At 43.0% G+C, this 19,814-nt stretch overlaps 1 protein-coding gene across 7 annotated transcripts in view; it reads left to right on the forward strand.

Annotated features, from left to right (window-relative positions):
* Window positions 1-19,814, forward strand: part of LOC109685508 (phospholipid-transporting ATPase IB) — a 583,492-nt gene that overhangs the window by 518,752 nt on the left and 44,926 nt on the right. For all 7 annotated transcript variants that reach the window (XR_012436298.1, XM_074043751.1, XM_074043752.1 and 4 more), the window contains one exon: window positions 18,294-18,382. Coding sequence is in view for 6 of the 7 variants with exons in the window: in XM_074043751.1 (XP_073899852.1) it covers window positions 18,294-18,382 (89 nt within the window). In the remaining variant the exon portion in view is untranslated. The remainder of the gene's footprint in view (window positions 1-18,293; window positions 18,383-19,814) is intronic.

Consider the following 19,814-nt stretch of genomic DNA (forward strand, 5'->3'; position numbering starts at 1 on the left):
GTCATCTACAAAACAGATCAGAGTGATGGAAATTGTGTGAACATCATAGAGTTTACTGTGCTAACTCAGTTTTTAAAAAGTCATGTTGGATGCCTGGCTTGGATGAGTGCTCAGTAAATAGTAACCATGACCATAATTATCCCAGGACGCAGGCCATCCCAGTCAGCCGAAGCCTGTGGAGTGAGAGGGTTGTAGATTTACTTCCCCAAACACATGGGGTAACCCAGCTCCAGTGCCTTGCCTAAGCCCAGTCTAAGGCAGCCCCAGAGGACACGGGGCAGATTGCGCACACAAGCATGATGCAAGGTCGGTGGAGTCTATGTGTTTCTGACTGGCTTACCCAGAAGACTGTTTCAGTGACAAGAACACTCCTGCAGTAGGAGTGGCTGCAGCTGCCACTGTCTCATTACAGCCTGTGACTCCCATGCTGAAGATGGAATTCACAGTCAGATTGCCAGGGGAATTTATTACCAGGCTCACGGCTATATCTCTTAGGGCCGAGGCACCTGGTCTAATTGTGAGTGTATCACAGCCCATCATGGAGCATATATTTCTGGTTAATCAGCTCAACACAAACTTGTGGGCAGGACCAAACCTAATACCTAACTGGAGAGCCAGCCAAAAAGGAAAGCGTTGCCTGACACCAACTTAAGATTCCAAACAAAAATGTGCAGTGTAACTATGGAAAGTTTACCAACTGGTGTTATCTGGATGGTGCTCAAGAGCTGGGCCTTACCCTCCTCTCCAGATGTTTATACCCCTACAGAGTAGATCGTGTAGATGGTATAGTATGCATGGATAGCCTCTGTGGAAACAGGTTCCCCTTCTGTATCTCTAGTGGTTCCATTAGCAAATACCTGCCTGTGAGTTACCAGCTGCTAAGGATACAGGGATGCAAAGAACTCACATGCCCATCGAGAGTCTGTAAGCCTAATGAAAGATGGATAAGCATACAAGCCTGGCACGGTGGCAAGAGCAGAGTCCTCGGTCTTGAACCTGGTGGTGATTCTTACCCCTGACCAACAGCGTGATCTCAGGAAGATATTTGACCTCTCTGAACCAAAATGTCCTCATCTATCAAGTGGGAACACTGCTGTGGTCAGGCAAGTGACCAGCATGGTGCCCGACGAATGGTCACTGTGCAGCAAAGGAAGCTACAGAATTTTCCCACCAGAGGAACACGGGAGAAAGCATGAGGTTCTGCCTGGAGAAGCTGACCAGGTGATAATTGAGCTGAACCTTGAAGCCGGGAGGATTCTCAAAGCCAGAACAATGGTGGGGTGGAGCACTGTCAGTTGAGTGAAAAACACAGTGGGCAAAGACAGGAACAATGCACTGAGGATTTGAAGGAATTCAGAGTACAGGCTGCTAGTGACTGAGGGCAGAGAAGGGGCCTCACAGAGAGGCTTCAAATACTGCTCCAGAAAGTTAGGTTTGGCCAGAATTTATAAAAATGTACTAAAAATCTCAGTTGTTGTTTATGAAGTTCCAGTGCCTACTAAAGTGTTTATATGTATTATTGTTTGCTCAGCAACCACCACATATGGCTAAGATAGTTCCATTTCACAGATGGGTAAACTCAGGCACGTGGAGATTAATTTCCATAATTGTTAAGCTCTCCATGTGGTAGATTAGAACAGCTGCCTACCAGAAGGACATATTTTCTCATTTTATATTTCATGTTAGATTTTGTTACCTTATTTTTTGTTTCATTTTCTTTCATCATTATTGAGTACATCTAGAACAAAATAATCCGGGAAATAAATAAAATGAACTCTCTCCACTGATACCACATTTGAATGAGTTGGGTCATTTTCCCAGCTGGGCCATTAGGTAGTACAGATGTGGCTTACTATTACAATTCACTGACACAAAGATTCGTTGTTACTTGAGGTCATAAATCATGCATTATATTAAAAACCACATGTTTATTTGTATGTTTGCATAATGAGAATTAGGCTTGAGTCCCAGTAAGGGAACCTGGGACATTTGGTAGAGGTTAAAGTGATGGGTGTTAGGAAGTTCTCCATGCCATCAAAAAGGAATAAGACTCAAGCAAACTTCAGATGGACTGGAAATGTGTATGTTAGCACCAGCCCTAGAAATTTGGGGGTTGTGCCCAGAATTCTGGAATCTGAACTGCCTCTATCAACCCCAGTCCCAACCCCACAAAACGCTTGATGTGCATTTACTCTGGATGAGCTCTATGCAGGTGTTTCCTCTGTGTCACAAGCGGTTCAAGCTGGAGCAGTGCTTATGTCCGTTGTGATCAGCTGAAAACACAGGCCCAGCTGATGCCCTTTGAGCGCATCTGCTCATCTGACAGCCAGTCCTGGCCGGTTCCCACTTTGGTCAGCACTGGACAAAGAACAGATGTTGGGGATTATAAGAAAGGATTCGGAGAGCCCATGGGCTGAGCATCTGCAGAAGTAATTCATTGTGGAAACACAGACAGGCCCTGCTGAACCTTCAGTGAGAAGTTTGAGGAAATAAGTTTCTACAGGCCTGCGAATCAAACGTTTTCCTGGCATCCTTTAATTGAAAGAAAAATAGAAAAGCATCATCTTCAAGTCTAGCTTAATGCAGAAGGGAAGGAAATCCTGGGCCCACGAATTTCTGTTGAGTCCTAATCTGTGACTTAGAAAGTCTCAGTACTTAGCCATCAGAGTATATCCTCCCCTTCATTCCATGGGTTCATCGAAAAACAGTTTGCAAAGCCCTGGAGGGCTTACTGTTCCCCTGAGAAAATTCTGTAAGGCTGCTCCCAATTTCCCCCAATTTGTCATAGGGCTATTTCTTCATGGTCATTCCTAGATGTTCTGGAGACTCTTTGTCTAACTATTGTACTAATGGTGCTACCTACCCTTCAGCACACTGTCCAAGACCCTAGCAGAGGCCTGTAGACTACAGTGCTGAGTTGGGACAGAATTGTATGACCTGCTAGTGATCCACCTTCAGATCACAGCGGTGCTCTGTGGGTTGCTAACCAGAGGTGGCTTCCTGTTTTCTTAAGTGTCTCCAACTGGGGATTGAACCCAGGGCCTTGCACTTGTTAAGCATGCAAGTACTGTATCACTGAGCTACTTACCCAGGCCTGAACATCACTCTGTAGGCTTAAGGAATCTAAGCTTTATACTTCTCATATCTAAATATGTTGGTCAGTACATTTCAATAAGTGTTGTTAGTTTAAAAATCAAATTATTGAGAGAGCCACTAAGAAAGAGATAATAGGAGAATTGTCTTGGTCAATAACGGTCATATAAGACAAGTTTAGAAATAAGGCCAAGTAGGGCTGGCAAAATGGCTCAAATGGTAAGCGTGCCTGCCTAGAAGTAAGGCCAAGTATTTAAATAAGGATTATAGGAGGTATGGAATTCAGAAAACATCTTTTCAGATTTTCTTCTTCCTCTGGTTCCATTGCCAGGTTATCTAGAGCCCAGGAAGGATTTCAGTAGGAAGAATGACAAAGATATATGCTTGTCTTTGACAGCCTTAGAGCTCATTTGATTTGGGTGGTGATTTTTCCAACTGTCTTTTTCTAGGTCAAATTCAGACATCTTTTTGCTAGGGAGAAATTCACTTGTTAATAAGGAGAACAAAAACTAATAAATTTTTTCATGAAAAAGTGATAAAAAGGAGATATAAAATTTATGGTATTATATGCCATAGTGAATAAGTAAAAATAGAAGAAAATCCAAAAGTACCTACCTTTGCAGTAAATATTTGACAAATCAAAATCCCAACTTCAGTAGCAGAATTCATTCCTTCAAGTAACTAGGAATTTTCTTTCCTTCTTTCTTTTTTTTTAAACAGCAACTCAAAATAATTTTACTGGTTTTGTTTTTGAAAAACTGCAGCAAAGTGATAATTCTTGTATTTTCCTTCTCTGAAAACATCTTCAGTGTTCTGAAATTAATGGAGAAATAGAAGACAGTTCTGTAAACACAAGAAATACCTCAAAGGGAAAAAGACATAGGAAAGGTCTGGATGGTTTTATGAAGAGTGTATGATATCAAGTAGTATTTACAAATTAACCCAATTTTAAAAGGGGTTGCCAGAAACAGAAGGCTCTCTACAGAAGGATCACTCAAAAGTATTCATGTGTGGTTGTATCTAAGAATTTTAAAATGAGGGAAGATACATGGCAAAGCTGAACTGAAATCGACTGAAAAGGGAAATGTAGCTAAAGCTTTTGCATTAGGGTGTGATGGAAAAAGTAGATCTGTTTTATGTATATTTTCAAGAGTGACTTGGTAAAGAAAGTCAAAAGTACATTAATTAAATTTACAGAGCCAGAAAAGGTGAAGCCCCAGGAGGTTAAGATGTAAAATATACAGATGGACTGAAAGAGATGAGAGGAAGTGAACAAGCTTTTACAGCATGATACTGTGCTTGGAAATGTGAACACTAATACAATGGGGAATACTAGCCAAAAGACAGATAGCTGGTTGAAAGAAAAAGTTAATAACATGTTGAGTCTGAAAAACTGTACAGAACAAAGCCAGGAAATTGCAAAGTTATGGATCCCACAGTAACTGTAAATTAACCCCAGTGCACATATGTAGTATTTCATATTATAGTCTGTGGTGTTAACTTTCACACCTAAACATACGTGTGTGTGTGTGTGTGTGTGTGTGTGTGTGTGTGTACTTCACCTGAAGTATGATTGTAATGGGAGCAATGGGACAGAAATGGATTGCATGCTCCTATGTCAGGTCACCTAGGAACACTCCAGCACCTTGGAACAGAATGAGCGGGAAGACAGTCTTTGATTCAAAGTCAGATTGCTCATCAGTGGAGCTCAGAAGGCAAACACATTTCTTGTGTGTATAAGAAGTCCCAAATGTTGTGGGTAGACAGGAGGAAGTCTGTAACACATTTCAAAGACAATTCACTGGATCTAAGCACCTGCCCACTCCTGGCTTCTTCTTTCCTTTGCTTGCTACGGGTGAACTACTCCAACTTTCACTAACATGGTCTTTTTCCCTGTATTTTTTCCCATACCATTTTCCTTCCTGTGGATTCCTTTATGTTAGTGGGCTCATTACCAGAGCTCAAATACTGTTTTCCTTTTAAAGCAATCAAACCACTGATATGATTGTTTCTCCATCTGTTCTTTATTCTGCTTTGTTATTATCATTCTTCAGTCAACTTTTTATGGTATGTGTTCTGACATGGCTCTCACCTCAGATACAGGACCAGTATGTAGGAGTCCACAGGCTTCTTCCTAAATTGATATTCGGGCCATCTCTCTTCTAGTTCACTAGTCTGCTCAGAGCTCCTGCTGCGTTCCCTCATCATAGCAGTGCACCAATTTTTCACTATCCATACTGGGGACTTTCTACCTATGTGGATGACTCCTCTATTACATGACTTCATAATCCCTGGACCTCCTCAGCTCCCGTGAATCCCCTATCCACAGCCACCTTCCCATTTGTGGCAAAGCTAACCTTGTACACCCTGGTTCCTGGAATCTATGTCTTCTACTAGGTCTTGCAGTCGACTGCTGGTCAGCTCACAGTAGCCTCTTGTCCTTGTGTCTCTCCAGCCCCTCGTTCTCACTGAATGCAAGCTTCACCTCATTGTTGTCATCCATCTCTCTGCCTTAGGGTCTGTGAACACACTCTTACCGGTTCTCTCAGCCTTTGTCTTCTTTTTCCACCAGGCTCCAAAATCAGTCATTTCAGTGACAGTGTTCATTCCTGACCTTGCTTCCCTTGCCCTTCTCGTTTTCCTATTATTCCCCACCGTCTGATTGCTTAGCTCTATGCTCTTGAGCTGTTCAGCATTTTCAGGGAAAGTTAAAGGGTTTGGATCCTAAACACATCCATCTGTTCATGCTGGTTGTTGGTCTCATTTGTTCCACTTCTGGTTCTCCAAGCAGCAGTTTCAAAGGTTTCTGGATCCTTTGCTGCTTGGTTCAAACATATGGCCATGCCTTCTGCCTGCCTACAGACATGGAGGCCACTTCCCATTGGTATTTTCAGCATCTTCCTGCTCTCCATCCAGACATCTCTTCACAGCTTCTTGTATTGTGCTGGTCTCCTCCAAGACTCTGAGTTTTAAACTGGCTCTTGCACTTCCATGGCTGCCTCTTCTCTCTTGGTTCCCCATGCCCCCACTTTCACTCGCACTGAGACAACCCTTCACCAGTGCGAGTCATCTTTTGATTTTTTGACACCATAGCATTCTTTCTTCCTCCCACTGCCACCTTGTCCTTCTTGCAAGCTCCCTCTGAACTCCCCCCTACATTTACACACTCATACCACTGTGCCCATCTTCCCTACTGTCTTCCCTAAAATTCTCTTCACTTTGAAAACAGAGCTCCAGCCTGGGTCTTCCTCTTCCCTGACTAAGGCTGCCTTGGGGCTGCCTCCCTTTCTCTCTTCTCCTTCTCCTAGTACAGGTATCAGCTGGATTCTAGCCTTAAGCCTTTCCTAGCGTGTGCTCCCTTTCTTTGTGATCTTGTGTATTTCCACAGGTTCACATGTCAGCATGGTGCAAATAGAATACAGGTCCAGCCCATGTCTGCTGTGAGAGACTGAGAGCTTGTACTAGGATCAGATGGCTGATTCAAATCCTGACTTGGCCCAGTCCCAGCTACATGACCTGGCCAAGCTGCTTGGCCTTTCTTGCCCTAATGACCTCTACAGAGGGGATCACAATGATGTCCGTCTCCCAGCTTGTTAGAATGATGAAGTGAGCTAATTTACAGACAAAGCTGAGGATGTTGCCTGGCTCATGGCAAGTATAGATTATATGTACAATTTCACTTGTCTAGGACTCAGTTACCTGTGGTCCAAAAATATTAAATGGAAAATTCTAGAAATAACTGGTAAGTTTTAAATTTGCACACCATTCTGAGTAGTGTGATGAAATCTCACACCATCCTACTCCATGCTGCCTGGGGCAAGAATCCTCCCTTTGTTCAAGGTAGCTACATTGAATCCAGTCCTACTGGCCTGTTAGTCACTTAGTAGCCATCTTGGTTATCAGATGGACTATTTCAATATCTCAGTGCTTATATTCAAGTAAACCTTTTTGAGAGAGAGACCATGTTCACATAACTTGCATCTCAAACTATTGTTGTAATCTATTTTATTGTCAGTTATTGTTGTTAATCTCTTCTATGCCTAGTTTATAAATTAAACTTTATAATAGTCCTAAATGTATAGCAAAAAGCATAGAATAGCTATGTCACCATGGTTTCAGGTCTCTACTGGGATATTGGAGTGTGTCCCCCACAGATAAGAAGACAGCTGGGTTATTTCCTCATTATCACAGTTTCCCTCAGCAGTCTCGATGTATGCATCTTTCTGAGAACTCCACATCTACCTTTCCAGAACCTTCCGACTGCCCTCAGAAAGCAAGAGTTGCCAAGCTTTACAGCCCTAGTCCCACCTTTCCTATTGCCACTCCTGCTTCTGTGGGGCTTTATGCTCTCCCTTTGCCACTATTCTGCCATTCCAGGATCCTGCTCACCCTCACTCGAATGGCTCCCATAGCTGGTACATCAATTTGTGTTCCCTGTTCAAACTGAAGCTTCAGTGGACCTCCCCCTACAAGGGTTAGAACCTACGTTACTCTACTCTGCCCTAGGCAAGCTCCATTCCTCTGACACTGACCAGGACCTGCTTTAGGATAGCACTGTCCCATGTGGTCCTCAGTGAGTCCTGGCACCAGCACCTGCTATGCTGAACTTTGGTGAGACTATAGCTGAAACCTAACCCTCAAGCCCAGCATCTCAGGGTAGAGCTCAGTGGTAGAGCTCTTGCCTGGCATATGTCAGGTCCTTGGTTCCATCCCAGCATCACACACACACACACACACACACACACACACACACACACACAAAGAAGACAAAAGAAGCAAAACCCAAACCAAACAAACAACCAGTATCCTATGCTGGGTCTTAACACTACTGGGGTCTAAGAATGGAGTTCACCAAAATTATGACAAATTCCATACACAGAAACAAAGGCCAGGGAATAAAGTATCCAGCCTGTTTAAATATTAACATGCCAGTTGTCTTTCCAAAAATGAATAAAAACACCACCCACACCATGGAGTTCCCAATGTACCCCTTCTGGTGCTACCCTCCCCATGAGCTAGTAATATTTTCTTCGCTTCTGACTGTTGTCATGCATGTATTCCATATGTAGAAACCTGTGGGAAATAGAAAGCGTATACAGTGTTGATTTCACAGTTTTGAAACTTTATAGATTGTATGACATATACCCTTTTCCTCAACACTGAGTTGCTCTATTGTTTTACAAATGTTTTTTGAAATTTATCTATAGTAATATACCTGTAGTTTATTCATTTTGATGCTATTTTGAGTTATGTACATATGCCAGTTTTTGGTAATTACCAAAAATATCACAGTGAACAATCCTGAACATTTTCTCCGTGGACCTGGCCAGTTTCCCAAGGTAATATAACCAGGACTGGAATGCACATTGGACAGCTCTCACTCTGTGGCTTTCTTTAGCTTTGCTTATGGTATCTTTTGTGTAAAAGTTTTCCATTTTAATGGATGAAAGCCTTTTCATCTCTTTTCTTTTATGGTTTTGTTGTTTGTTTATTTTCTTAAAACCTTTCCAGGTACTAAAAAGACTCTCTTAATATTTTTATGTTTTTCTTGTAATATGTTTTCTTCTAAAAACAGTCAGTCCTTCATCTCCGTGGGTTCCACATCCATGTATTCAACCAACCATATCCATCAAAAATATTCAGGAAAACATTGCATCAGTACTGAACACATAGATATTTCCCCCTTTCGCTATTTCCTAAACAATAATTTAATAACTATTTGCATCCTATTTATATCTATTCATATCAAGCATGATAAATCTTCTAGAGATTATTTAAAGGATGTGTACAGGTTATATGTAGATACTATGACATCTTATATCAAGAAATCAATCATCTGTGAGTTTGGGCACCTGCAGTGCTCCTGGAACCAATCCCCATGAGTACTGTGAGGTGACTATACTTTGATCTACTTGGAAGACATGCCTGCCTCTGCTATTAGGTGGTGTCTCATTTGATGTTTCTCACATACATAAGTAGTGCCATGAGTTGAGCTGCCATCCTCCCCCATTGATGGCCAGGACACTTGACTTCAAGATTTCTGGCATTGCTGAGTGAATTTTCCATAGCCAGGCTGAGTCTCAGGTCCAAACAGTGGGGCCCGGGGTGCTCTGCATGCAATATCTAGAGAAACAGGAGTGTTGGTAGACTGCGATGCTGTTGACTAGAAGCTTGCTCTTCTCACTCAAATCATTGCCCTTTTATAAAATTGGTTATTTTGGAACCAGTTGATGCCCCTCTGAGGCGATTTGAAAACTAAGATGTCATTAGGGATAACCTTCAGAGGTAAATAGGTCTTGTCCTGTTGAGGAGTAGCAAACCACAGAAGCCATCATGTCCAGCCGGCAGCCTGTACAGCCAGCCACCTGCTAACAGGTGTGACACACTGTGCACTAACTGAGCACAGACATTGCTGTACTGAGTGATGACTCATGGCTGCCTGCTGAGTGAGCACAACTGTCATAACAACAGTCCCCAGAAACAGTCCTGTTAATAAGATCATCGTTTTAAGATGTTATATGTTAGGCAGAATAGAAAAAGATAAGGGTCAGAAATGCAGTAAAACAATTACTATATATATGGTGAAGTCAGACGGGGACATCTGGGCTAAATGAGAGCTGGATTATACATGTTTAAAGACTTGCAATTGATTACAATAAAAGCTATTGAAATGCAAATCATAATGTAGAAAATACTAGTAAAGTACAGAGTGGACAGTAAACCGTTATCTGTTAAGATCGTGGATCTCTGAAAATATCTCTGGGACAAGCACTGGCTCTAGAGTCCTGACTCAGTTCCTTTCTGTGTGGCCTTGAACTGGTGGTCACTCAACCAACAAAGTTCCTTCATCTGTAAAATGGGAGCAATTAGTATATCCTTTGCAAGGTTTCTTTTGAAGGGGGTCAGAAATACTGTATGTAGGATTAGCCAGGAAAGAGGGGTTTGATGGAATAGTAGAAACAAAGACCGACTTATAACTCATACCTGAAGCCATTGATGGAAATGAAGAAGAGGTAGGAGGAAGTAAGGGTTGGTTTTAGAGGTTTGGAATCATTACTGGGTGTGCTGGCAAATCCTGTGGGCACCCAGCAGGGTGTGTATGTGGATGAATAACTAACCTATGACATACACCATGTCACATGTGTGCAGGTGCCTTCAGAGGACGGGGCCGGCTGCTCCTTCATCTTTGCGTCTCTGCTCAGAACCAGGAGTTTGATGCATAATGAGCACACAAATACTGCTGGCAGTTGTTATTACTGTGAATTTACTCATTTTGCCAAAGAAATAAATAAGCTTTAAAAGCAGGAAGCATGAAATTAATTTCTTAATCTGATAGGATGGATATTTTGTGATCTTTGTGGGTTATCATGAAATCTTTATTAAGTCAAGCACTCATCACCCCAAGAATCTTTTTCTATTCAAGAAAAAAAAGAAGAAGAAGAAACAAAACCTTTGGTGCAGAAGGAGCAGTTGAGAGAGAGAGAGAGAGAGAGAGGCGGGGGGTGGGGTATGCAGAAGGAATCCGAGGGGTCTACAAGTGCTGCTGAATTTCAGTTGCAGTTGTCAGAGCTAAAGAAAACACAGGAGAAAACATCTGATGCATGTCCACAGACTGTTCTGCTCGTGGCAGGACACTGAGGGGTGGATGGCGGCCAGCTGGCAGGGCCAATCTGGTACCTTGCACTAGCCACTGAGCACATTTGCTGCAGGTATGTCATTTTATAGGCCGAGTGGTCTCAAGATTAACAAGAGGCCCTGTGCAGATGTTTGGGGAAAGCGGGGACAAGTCAGAATCAGAGGAAGGAAGAAGTATGTGCTTATTTTTTAATATTTAGCCCCCAGGTCTTCATGGGTTTTGATGAAATGGAATGTGTGGAATGGAGCACAGCTAAGTGGTGCCACAGCCCTGGGAGGTGGGCACTGTGCTGTCTTGGTTTCAGAAAGGGAAACCGAGCCACCCATATTGATGTTGTAACTGAAGGCTCAGAGGTGCTATTTTATCCCAGGTCTATCTGAATTCAAAGTCCTTGCTCTTCCCCTCCATGCTCAGCTGCTGAGATGACCCAGCCAGCTCCATGACTGCTCTCTCAGAACCTGCCCATTCGCTGTTACCTCGTGAGAGAGCCCAGTGCTGTGTCCCCAAGGGAATGTCTCACTTCTTGAGTCCATTCATAGGTTGTGATTTTGAGATGCCCACTGAGAGCAATCTGTGAACTGAAGGAAGAACAACGTTGATCCAGCAGCGACCAGGAGAAGCCTGGAGCTCAGGAAGACCATGGCATGAAGGAGGGCAATTCAGCTGCTCCACATCCACCCAGCCTGCTTGTCTCTGCCTACACCTCCTGTGGGTGTCCCGTGCCAGCCGACAGGTCACCTAATGTCTAAGCTGTTTGCAAACTCAGATATGCAGTCCTGACTGTGAATCCCAAATACCTCTAACAGTGGGGGCTATTTCAAGGCTGGTTATAGGTAAAAAGAAATCATTCCAATGTATTTTGAAGATAGTCTTAGTTTTAATATGAAATGACTTGGTTCCCGAATCTGGGTGAGACTGAAGATCCAGGAAGATATATCCATCTTATTATGTTGTTTGATATAACTACCAGCACAGTGGCCTTCTTTTTTTCTTTGGTATTTTTTATTTAATTTTGTTTTGGGTTTTAGTTTTGGTTTTTTGAGACAGGATCTCACTGTGTAGCCGAGACTGGCCTTCAACTCGCAATCTCCCTGCCTCAGCCTCTGGAGTGCTGGGCATGTACCACCACACCAAACTCCTATTAAGTTTTTTAAAGGGTATTCTGAATGCCCAAATGAGTGACCTCCAGGGGCTTCTTAGTGAGATAAAAGACCTCATATTTAGGGTGTGTTGGTGTTGTGTACATTCCATGAGTTAAGTGATGTCCACTGTCGATATCTTCTTTCATTTCCATTAAAAAAGTGGACGCTGAGAGTAGCCCTTCCCAGGGTTGCTCCTATCAGGCCATGTGGGTGGCAGCATGCCTGGAGTACCTGGAAGGCCAGCTTTCAGACTGGGAGGCATCTCTGGCACCATCACACATGATTACCATCGTCTTCAGTGGTGGTTCCTGTCTGTGGACAATCCGCAGCTCTGAGACCCCTTTGTGTGCTCTGATAAGGACGAGATAAGCAGATGACAGGGCTGGGGTTGTCCTACAGCAGTTCAACTCTGTGATGGAACAGACCTCACTCACTCCTTAGCCTCAGCTGAGGCTCTGGGACACAATTTGTGCTCAGAATTTCCCTCCCTCCTCCTGTGCCATGGCTAAGGCAGGCCTTTTTTTGTGTAGCTACTTGGACAACATTTTTCACCAACAATTAGAACCTCTTTTCTTCTTTTTTAATTGGGCACAAAGTACTGGCCAGCATCCTGTGTCTTCAGAGAGCACCACCTGAGTGTGCTCTGTGAGTGTTGTTCCAGAGCAGCAAGAAGCAGTGCTTGGTGCAGTGCAAAGAGAGGAACTTCATCTCAGTTGGTTAAAAGACAGAAGGCAGCACACAGGAGGAGCCCCCCGGCCCTGGCCCTGAGAATAGCAGTGGCATATCTCCTGACAAGTGCCACACATCTTCATCGTTGGATCCAGCTCCCTGTCAGGACTCACTCAGGAACATTGAACATCTGTTGGCCACTTTGGAATATTTAAGATTTGTGGTTCTGCTGGAGGCATGGCTCCAGTAGTGAAGCACTTGCCTAGCAAATACAGGGCCCTGAGTTCAAACCTCAGAACTTCAAATTAAATAAATAAGATTTGTGGGTCTAGTCAACAGCATAAAAGAAATCAGTTTGAAGTGGTGGCACACACCTATAATCCCAGCTACTAGGGAGGCAGAGATTAGAAGGATCATAGTTCGAGGCCAGCCTGAGCAAAAACCCTGGACAAAACAAACCGGACATGTCTGTAATCCCAGCTATGTACCCAGTGACAGGAGGCAGAGGTAGGAGGATCTTGGGTCTGAGGCTGGCCCCAGGCAAAACCAGAAAAATAACTAAAGCAAAAAAGGGCTGGGATTCAAGTGTTAGAACACCTGCCTAGTAAGTTCAAGACTTTGAGTTCAAACCCCAGTACCTCAAAAAAAAGAAAAGAAAGAAATCAGTTCATTCTCAGTAGCCTATGTGGCATTTCGTGTGTACCGAGCACTTTTTATAGTGCTTTATTATTTCATTTAAGGTACTCCCATCTAGTAAATACTATATTTTTCCCATTTTATAGAGGAAGAAACTGAGGCACAGTGGCTAAGTAACAAGTAAGTGTCAGAGCTGGGATTGGAGGCTAGGCAGTCTGTCCATACATACCTTCCGTGGTCTGAGTGTCTGTGTTCCTCCTGTGTCAGTGATAAGAGATGGGCCACGAGCAAGCAAATACTTACAGTTGGACTAGATCATGAGGTGGGGCCTCCTCACCTCCTGACCTTATATGCACTTAACAAAAGATGGTGGTGATACCCATTTAAAAATTTTTGTAGAAAAGTTAAAAAGGGGGCTGGTAGAGAGGTGGGAGGAAGAGGGATAAGAAAGAGTAATAGAGGGGGTAAATGTGAGCAAAGCACATTATGTGCCTGTGTGGAAATGTCACAGTGAAACCCCTCACTTTGTACAATTAATATACACTAACAGGAGGCCATAACACATGGTAAGATGGGGCACCCTGACCCCACACTCGCAGCCTGCCAGACTGTGGGGAAGTGGATGCGCAAAGCAGCAGGGGCACTCACCTCGGCCCTTCAAAACGTGCAGGTCGCTCTCTGGTCCTTCCCACACCTTGCAGCAGTGCCTGTGTGAGGAGAGTGGCCAGTCAACTCTGTGCTCGCCTGGAAAGTGTGACTGAGCCGCAGGTGGTTACCTGAACAGATGGTGGCCATGGCCACCAGGGAGGAAGTTACATGTAAGCAGAACCATCTATCCCAGCCCCAGCTCTGGGCAGCGACTTCCGGTGTGCTTAACCCCATCCTGGTCCCTGGACCTTCCAGACACAGCTGCACATGATGGCTGCAGGGGTGCTCATCTCTCCACCCAGAGCTCAGATGCTGGCACAGAGCATGGTCGCCTGCCCTGTTGGTATCAGTCCTGAGTCCTGTGCATTCATACTGAAGCTCATGTTCTGCTTATGAGGCATCGGGGACTGGTAGGCACCTCGTGTTCCCTTCAGGAAGGTGGACAGTTTTGCTATGTCAGTACGGTGCCCATGGATCGTCAGTATGACCACACTAGGATAACAGCATGGAACTAGCACTTGCTAGAGTTGCCTGTGAACGCACAGCCTGTACAGTATGTCACAGGCATGCTGACCCCTAGCACATCCAGAAACCACAGTGTCACCCCTGCCAGAGGAGTCACAGTTGGCACAGCTTGGCCACCAACTGCTGCCTTACGCATCAAAGCAAGATTACACATGCATTTTCAGTGAGCATTCCTTTTTTTAATGTTATTCCAGAAAGTAGAAGGGAGTACAGATGAAGTATTTTAAACTAGCCAGCACCAGTTTTAATCCTATCCTGTTTTCATCTGGAAAATAAGTCGCACATCCCAACAATATGCTGTTTCCCTGCCTTAATTTCCCTCACCGCGTCTATGCAGCATGGTGTTGAGAATCAACAGCTCTACATCAAATAAAGTTATCTCTCCAAATCCATATCTGCAGGTTCTGCCTTGGCAGACTCAGCCAACCAGAGTGAAAATATTTAAGAAAAAGAAAAAGCTGCATCCTTACTGAACACACAGACTTTCTTGTACTTATTCTAAAAAAATACAGTATAATGATGATTTCCACAGCACTGACACTGTATTAGTTATTATAAGTAACCAACAGAGGACTTAGAGTCTATGCAAACACCGCACCATTTCATACAAGGGACGTGAGCATCTGCGGATTTTCATGTCCTGGGGTTCCCAGAACCAGTCTCCTGGTGATACCGAGGGAGGACTGTGGAGGCTTAAGAACAGAGATAAACGACACAGCTGTTTGGTTAGACCAACTGTTTGTTCTCTAAAACCAGGTGCTAAAGAGAAATATGGAAAATTTAAGTGAACACTATTTATAAAAGAAAAATCAGTTAAAAATTTGAGATATTTTGGGCCCTCATCTTTCCCTCTAGTAAGTAGGCAAATTATAGTAATAAAGCTGCCTCTTCTCAAGCAGCAGAGTGCCCGCAAGTGTGAGACCCTGAGTTCAAACCTCAGTACTAACAAAAACAAAACTCTGCCTGTTTTCACCAGCCTGGTGAATAGATAAAAATGTTACCATCAATTGAAAGCATATCCCCATGCTGTGTACTTCAAAGGCAGAGGAGTCCATATTTGCTTCCTGGGACTGTCTGAGACTTGCCATTCATTGGTGACCAGCCCCTCCTCCTCCCCTTCCTCTCCTGGGGCTTCCTCTTGTGCAGCCAATGGGATAGTGGCAGTGTTTGTCAGAGTAGTCCCTCATGTGTGGTCACCGAGCCACTGAAGTGGCTAATTTCAAAATGATGGCAGTACCAGTCCTTGGCACAGACACGGAGCAACTGGAGTATTCATTCACACGTTTGCTTTGTTCACACAGAGTGTGGAGACCTCTCTGGCTGTTTCTTATAAAATGAATCATACACCTCCTGTGTGACATAGCAGTCCCACTCCCAGGTGCATACCTAAAAGGAATGGAGACATGTGTCTACAAGAGACTGTACAAACATATGCATAGCAGCTTATAATTGGACTAAACTGGAAACAACCCAAACGTCCAACAGCACAGACTGAATAACCTATGTATTTATACACTCAGTGGAACACTAGCAAAAAATAAAAACAATGAGTTACAGATTTGAAAAAGAACATGGATCGGTCTCAAAGGCCTTATGTTGAGTGAAAGAAGCCAGGTTCAAAAGAATTCTTATTCTGTCATCCTATTTAAATGAAATTCTAAAGTAGACCAGACTTAGCACAGAGGCAGAGAGCAGGACAGCAATTGCTCCTTGGTGTGAAGACTAGCAGGAAAGGGCACAAGAAGAGTCTCAGGTGATGGAAATGTCCCCTGTCTTCTCGTGGATGATGGGAATGTCCTGGGTCTTCTCCTGGGTGGCAGTTACTTAGGTGTAGATGGTTGCCAAAGCTAAATAATATTTGTGCATGTTAGTGTATTTAAATTCTAACCCTAGCAAGCATTGCCTCATCCCCTGCATTGGGAGCCGGAGTAGATAGGATCCAGAGCACAGTGGTGCTTTGGAGAAGCTCTTCTCAGTTATCTTAATGAAACTAGGGTTTCACAATAGCAAGTTCATTGATAAAGCTCCCTTATGCTTTGGTAACAGAACGAGCAATTAAAACATTAATAAAACCTTCTGTCGAAAAGAGTGTATTGCTATATCTTTTTATTTTTCTTTGTGGATTGAACCTAGGGCCTTGCACATGCTAGGCAAGTGCTCTATCACTGAGCTACTTTCCTAGCCATACCTAAATTTTTGGGAATATCTTTAGATATTTACTCTCTTCCACTAGCAATCACAGCAAATAGGGAAGCTAAGTTGGTGGATATTTTTGCTAGCAGCCATGGGTTCAAGTCTCCTTTGTGCACATAAACCCAGACATGACCCCGAGTTCTCCTTAAACATCAGTATCGTGTGTTTGAGTTCTTACAGGTATGAAGATGCTCCTGGGATTTACTCTGTTAATTAAGCCTTCATTTGCATTCACACAGGGTTTCAGAAATTCAGTGCCTGCTAGGATCCTCTTACTAAACTCAGCTGTGCTCCACCTTTGCAGTAAGTCCAAGTTTAAATGACAACATGCTGTGGTCACTTTGTATGGGGAAGTGTGAGCACAGCTTCTAATTTAGAAAACCGACAACAGAACAATAATATTTTAAATCTCCACATAACCTGTGTGTGTTTGAGGAGCTTTGTATTTCCAACAAGGCATTTCAAGTTCTCTTCCCTCCCCCTCCTTTTGTCCAAAGTTTCTCATCTGACATTTAACTTAATCCTGAAGTTCTCTCTCTCAAAGCCCTGTTGGCTCTGTTACCTCCCAAACCATCCACGACTTAGCCAACCAGGAGCAAGTAAGTCTCATGGAGAGCAGTGCCTCACTGCCCTTCCTGTCTTCTGTCCTTCCCCTCTACCCCTCTCTATCTGTTGAAATCCTGTTTATCTTCCCCAAACATCTACATTCTCTGTTCTTTAAGAAGTCTTCCCTAGCTGGGGGCAGCAGTTCATACCTATAATCCCAGCACCCAGGAGACTGAGGCAGGAGAAATGTGAATTCCAAGCCATTCTATGTTGCATATCAAGACTCTGTCCTACCCTCCCCACACCAAAAAAAAAAATTCTTCACAGAAATGCCATAGGACATCTTCCTGATCCATCCAGATTGTGTTGTCCAATATAGATCACACCACATTGTTTAACTTCCTGAAGCCAAGAACTGTAACCTGTGCATCTTCCTCTTCTGCGTGGGAAGAATCACTAAGCCTTGGACCAATTAGCTACAAAGTGGTTGCTGGTTCCATGAATGAATGAGCAGTAAAGAGAAATCAGTCAGTTGAGCACTGCGAGCTGGTAGAGAAAGTTTGTTCTAGCTGAGTATGGTAGCTCCAACATTTCTCTCTAGGAAGGATTTAGAGGGGCCTGGAACGCTTCATAAAATAGAAGCAACAACACAGGTGGACTAAAGGAATAGAGGTGAAAACCATGGAGGTCCAGGGAGGAGCAAACCCCATCTGTCGCCTTTGACAGCCTCACTGGATTTAATACTTTCTGTTATTTTTGTTTTGCAGGATGTTTTATGTTGATTTAATTATGTCTCACTGTTTTTAAAAGAAGTCCTATTAGTTGGAGTTGGACACAGTGCCTCAAGCCTGTAATCCTAGCTAGTTGGGAGGCAGAGATCAGGAGATTCAGGGTTCGAGGCCAGTCCAGACAAAAGAGTTAGTGACACTCTATCTCAGCCAATGGTGGGCACAGTGGCACATGCCTGTCATCCCAGCTACATGGGAAAGTACAAATAGGAGAATTGTGGTCCAGGCCAGCTGGGCATAAAATTGAGTCTCTATGTCAAGAGAAACCAACAAACAAAAAGGATGGTAGAGTGCCTCATGTGGTACAGTGCCTGCTTAGTAGGCATGAGGCCCTGAGTTCAAACCCTAGTACTTAAAAAAAAAAAAAAGAAGAAGAAGAAGAAGACCTATTAATTGCACGACTTCTGTTTCTTGCAGGCGGCTATGGTCCTGAGCTCTGCACACTTCTGGCTGGGCTTATTTCTGGTCCCTACTGCGTGCTTGATGGAAGATGTGGCATGGAGAGCGTAAGTGGAAGATGAAGTGACCCCAGGTCTTACTCACTCACCTCTGCTACTTTCTCTCACAGGAGCTCTGCCACAGGATACTAAGGGCTACAGGAATTCTGAAGAAACAGCTCTTCTCTATTTGCTGGAGAAAGTTTTTTTTTTTTAATTTTTTTATACTTATGCTTCATCTTGATATTAAAATACAAACAAACAAAAAAAGAGTCCTAAGAAGAAACCATGTGAACATGTTGCCTTGAACATAATGTAAGGAAAATTTCTAAATACAAGCCTATTCTATCAAGTTTAGGAGAGAGGACTCAAAACTTGTTTCTCTTTACATCTCAGATGTGATGATAAGTGATCACAAATAGGGACGAGCTTTAAAAACCCTGCTTACAGGGACATGTAAGTGAAGTCATCTCAAATGACAAAAGTGAAGTAATCTTTGTCCTCACAAACAATTCACAGGTGGAGTCCTTCCAATAAAACCCTTCCAGAGAGTTAACTTACAGGTCTATAAGAAAATCAAATCACAGATGAAATTATAGATTAAATAGGAAATAATTTACACTATTTGGTTTCTATGTTTTAAAATATGTCATTTCCAAAATATCTTGTATACAGTGTAAAAGAAGGAAGAAGTTCCAAGATCATATAAATTTTAATTTCATCCAGAGTCAAAACCAGGAATTGCTCTAAATGAGATACACTGATTTTGGTTTGAATGGGCACAGTTACTCCTACAAATAGTTGCCAACTTCCCTGAAAAGTGACACTCCTAGCTTGGCTTTACTTTGGGCAAAGCATAATTATTTTGGAGCCCTGAGGTAGGAAATTCCAACTTTAATGCAAATCTTCCAAGAAAAGACATCAGATTTCATTTTTACCTCTCCGTTCCTCCCACACTCAGAATTATTCTTACCTGACAGTTAAGACTGTTTTGAAAAAGTCTTCATTTTGTCATTACCTTGACAACTGATGATACATAATGCAGAGAGGGGGAAGAATTTTATAGCACATACTTTGTTTTGTTTTTCTTCTGCAAACTAAGGTTTTCAGCTTACTAACAATTAACTAATTTAACTTCTTAAATGCTTTGACTTACCCCTTTTGTATTTTGCATTCATGAAAACTATCTTCTGTAAATGGCAGAATCAGATCCTTAGAAATGAGGTACTGACTATTGCCAGAAAAGTATTTGCTTAATCTAATAGATGCACTGTAAGAAAATCTTCGTTCTAGTGTTAGCTTTTTGAACCAGTAAGCCCAATTTTGGCACAATACATTTATTCTGTAGCTGAACTGGTCCAATTTGGAAAGATAAGTAAGTTTTAGATAAATACAGTGTGTCCTTGGCTACATCAAATGGCTTTTTCAATTTGCAGTGGTTGAAAAGTAGTAACATGCTTACAAATATGCCTCAGACTGTCTTAATTCAGCTATCTAAAAT

Source organism: Castor canadensis, chromosome 10, assembly GCF_047511655.1.
Source record: "Castor canadensis chromosome 10, mCasCan1.hap1v2, whole genome shotgun sequence".
NCBI classification, from domain to species: Eukaryota; Metazoa; Chordata; class Mammalia; order Rodentia; family Castoridae; genus Castor; species Castor canadensis.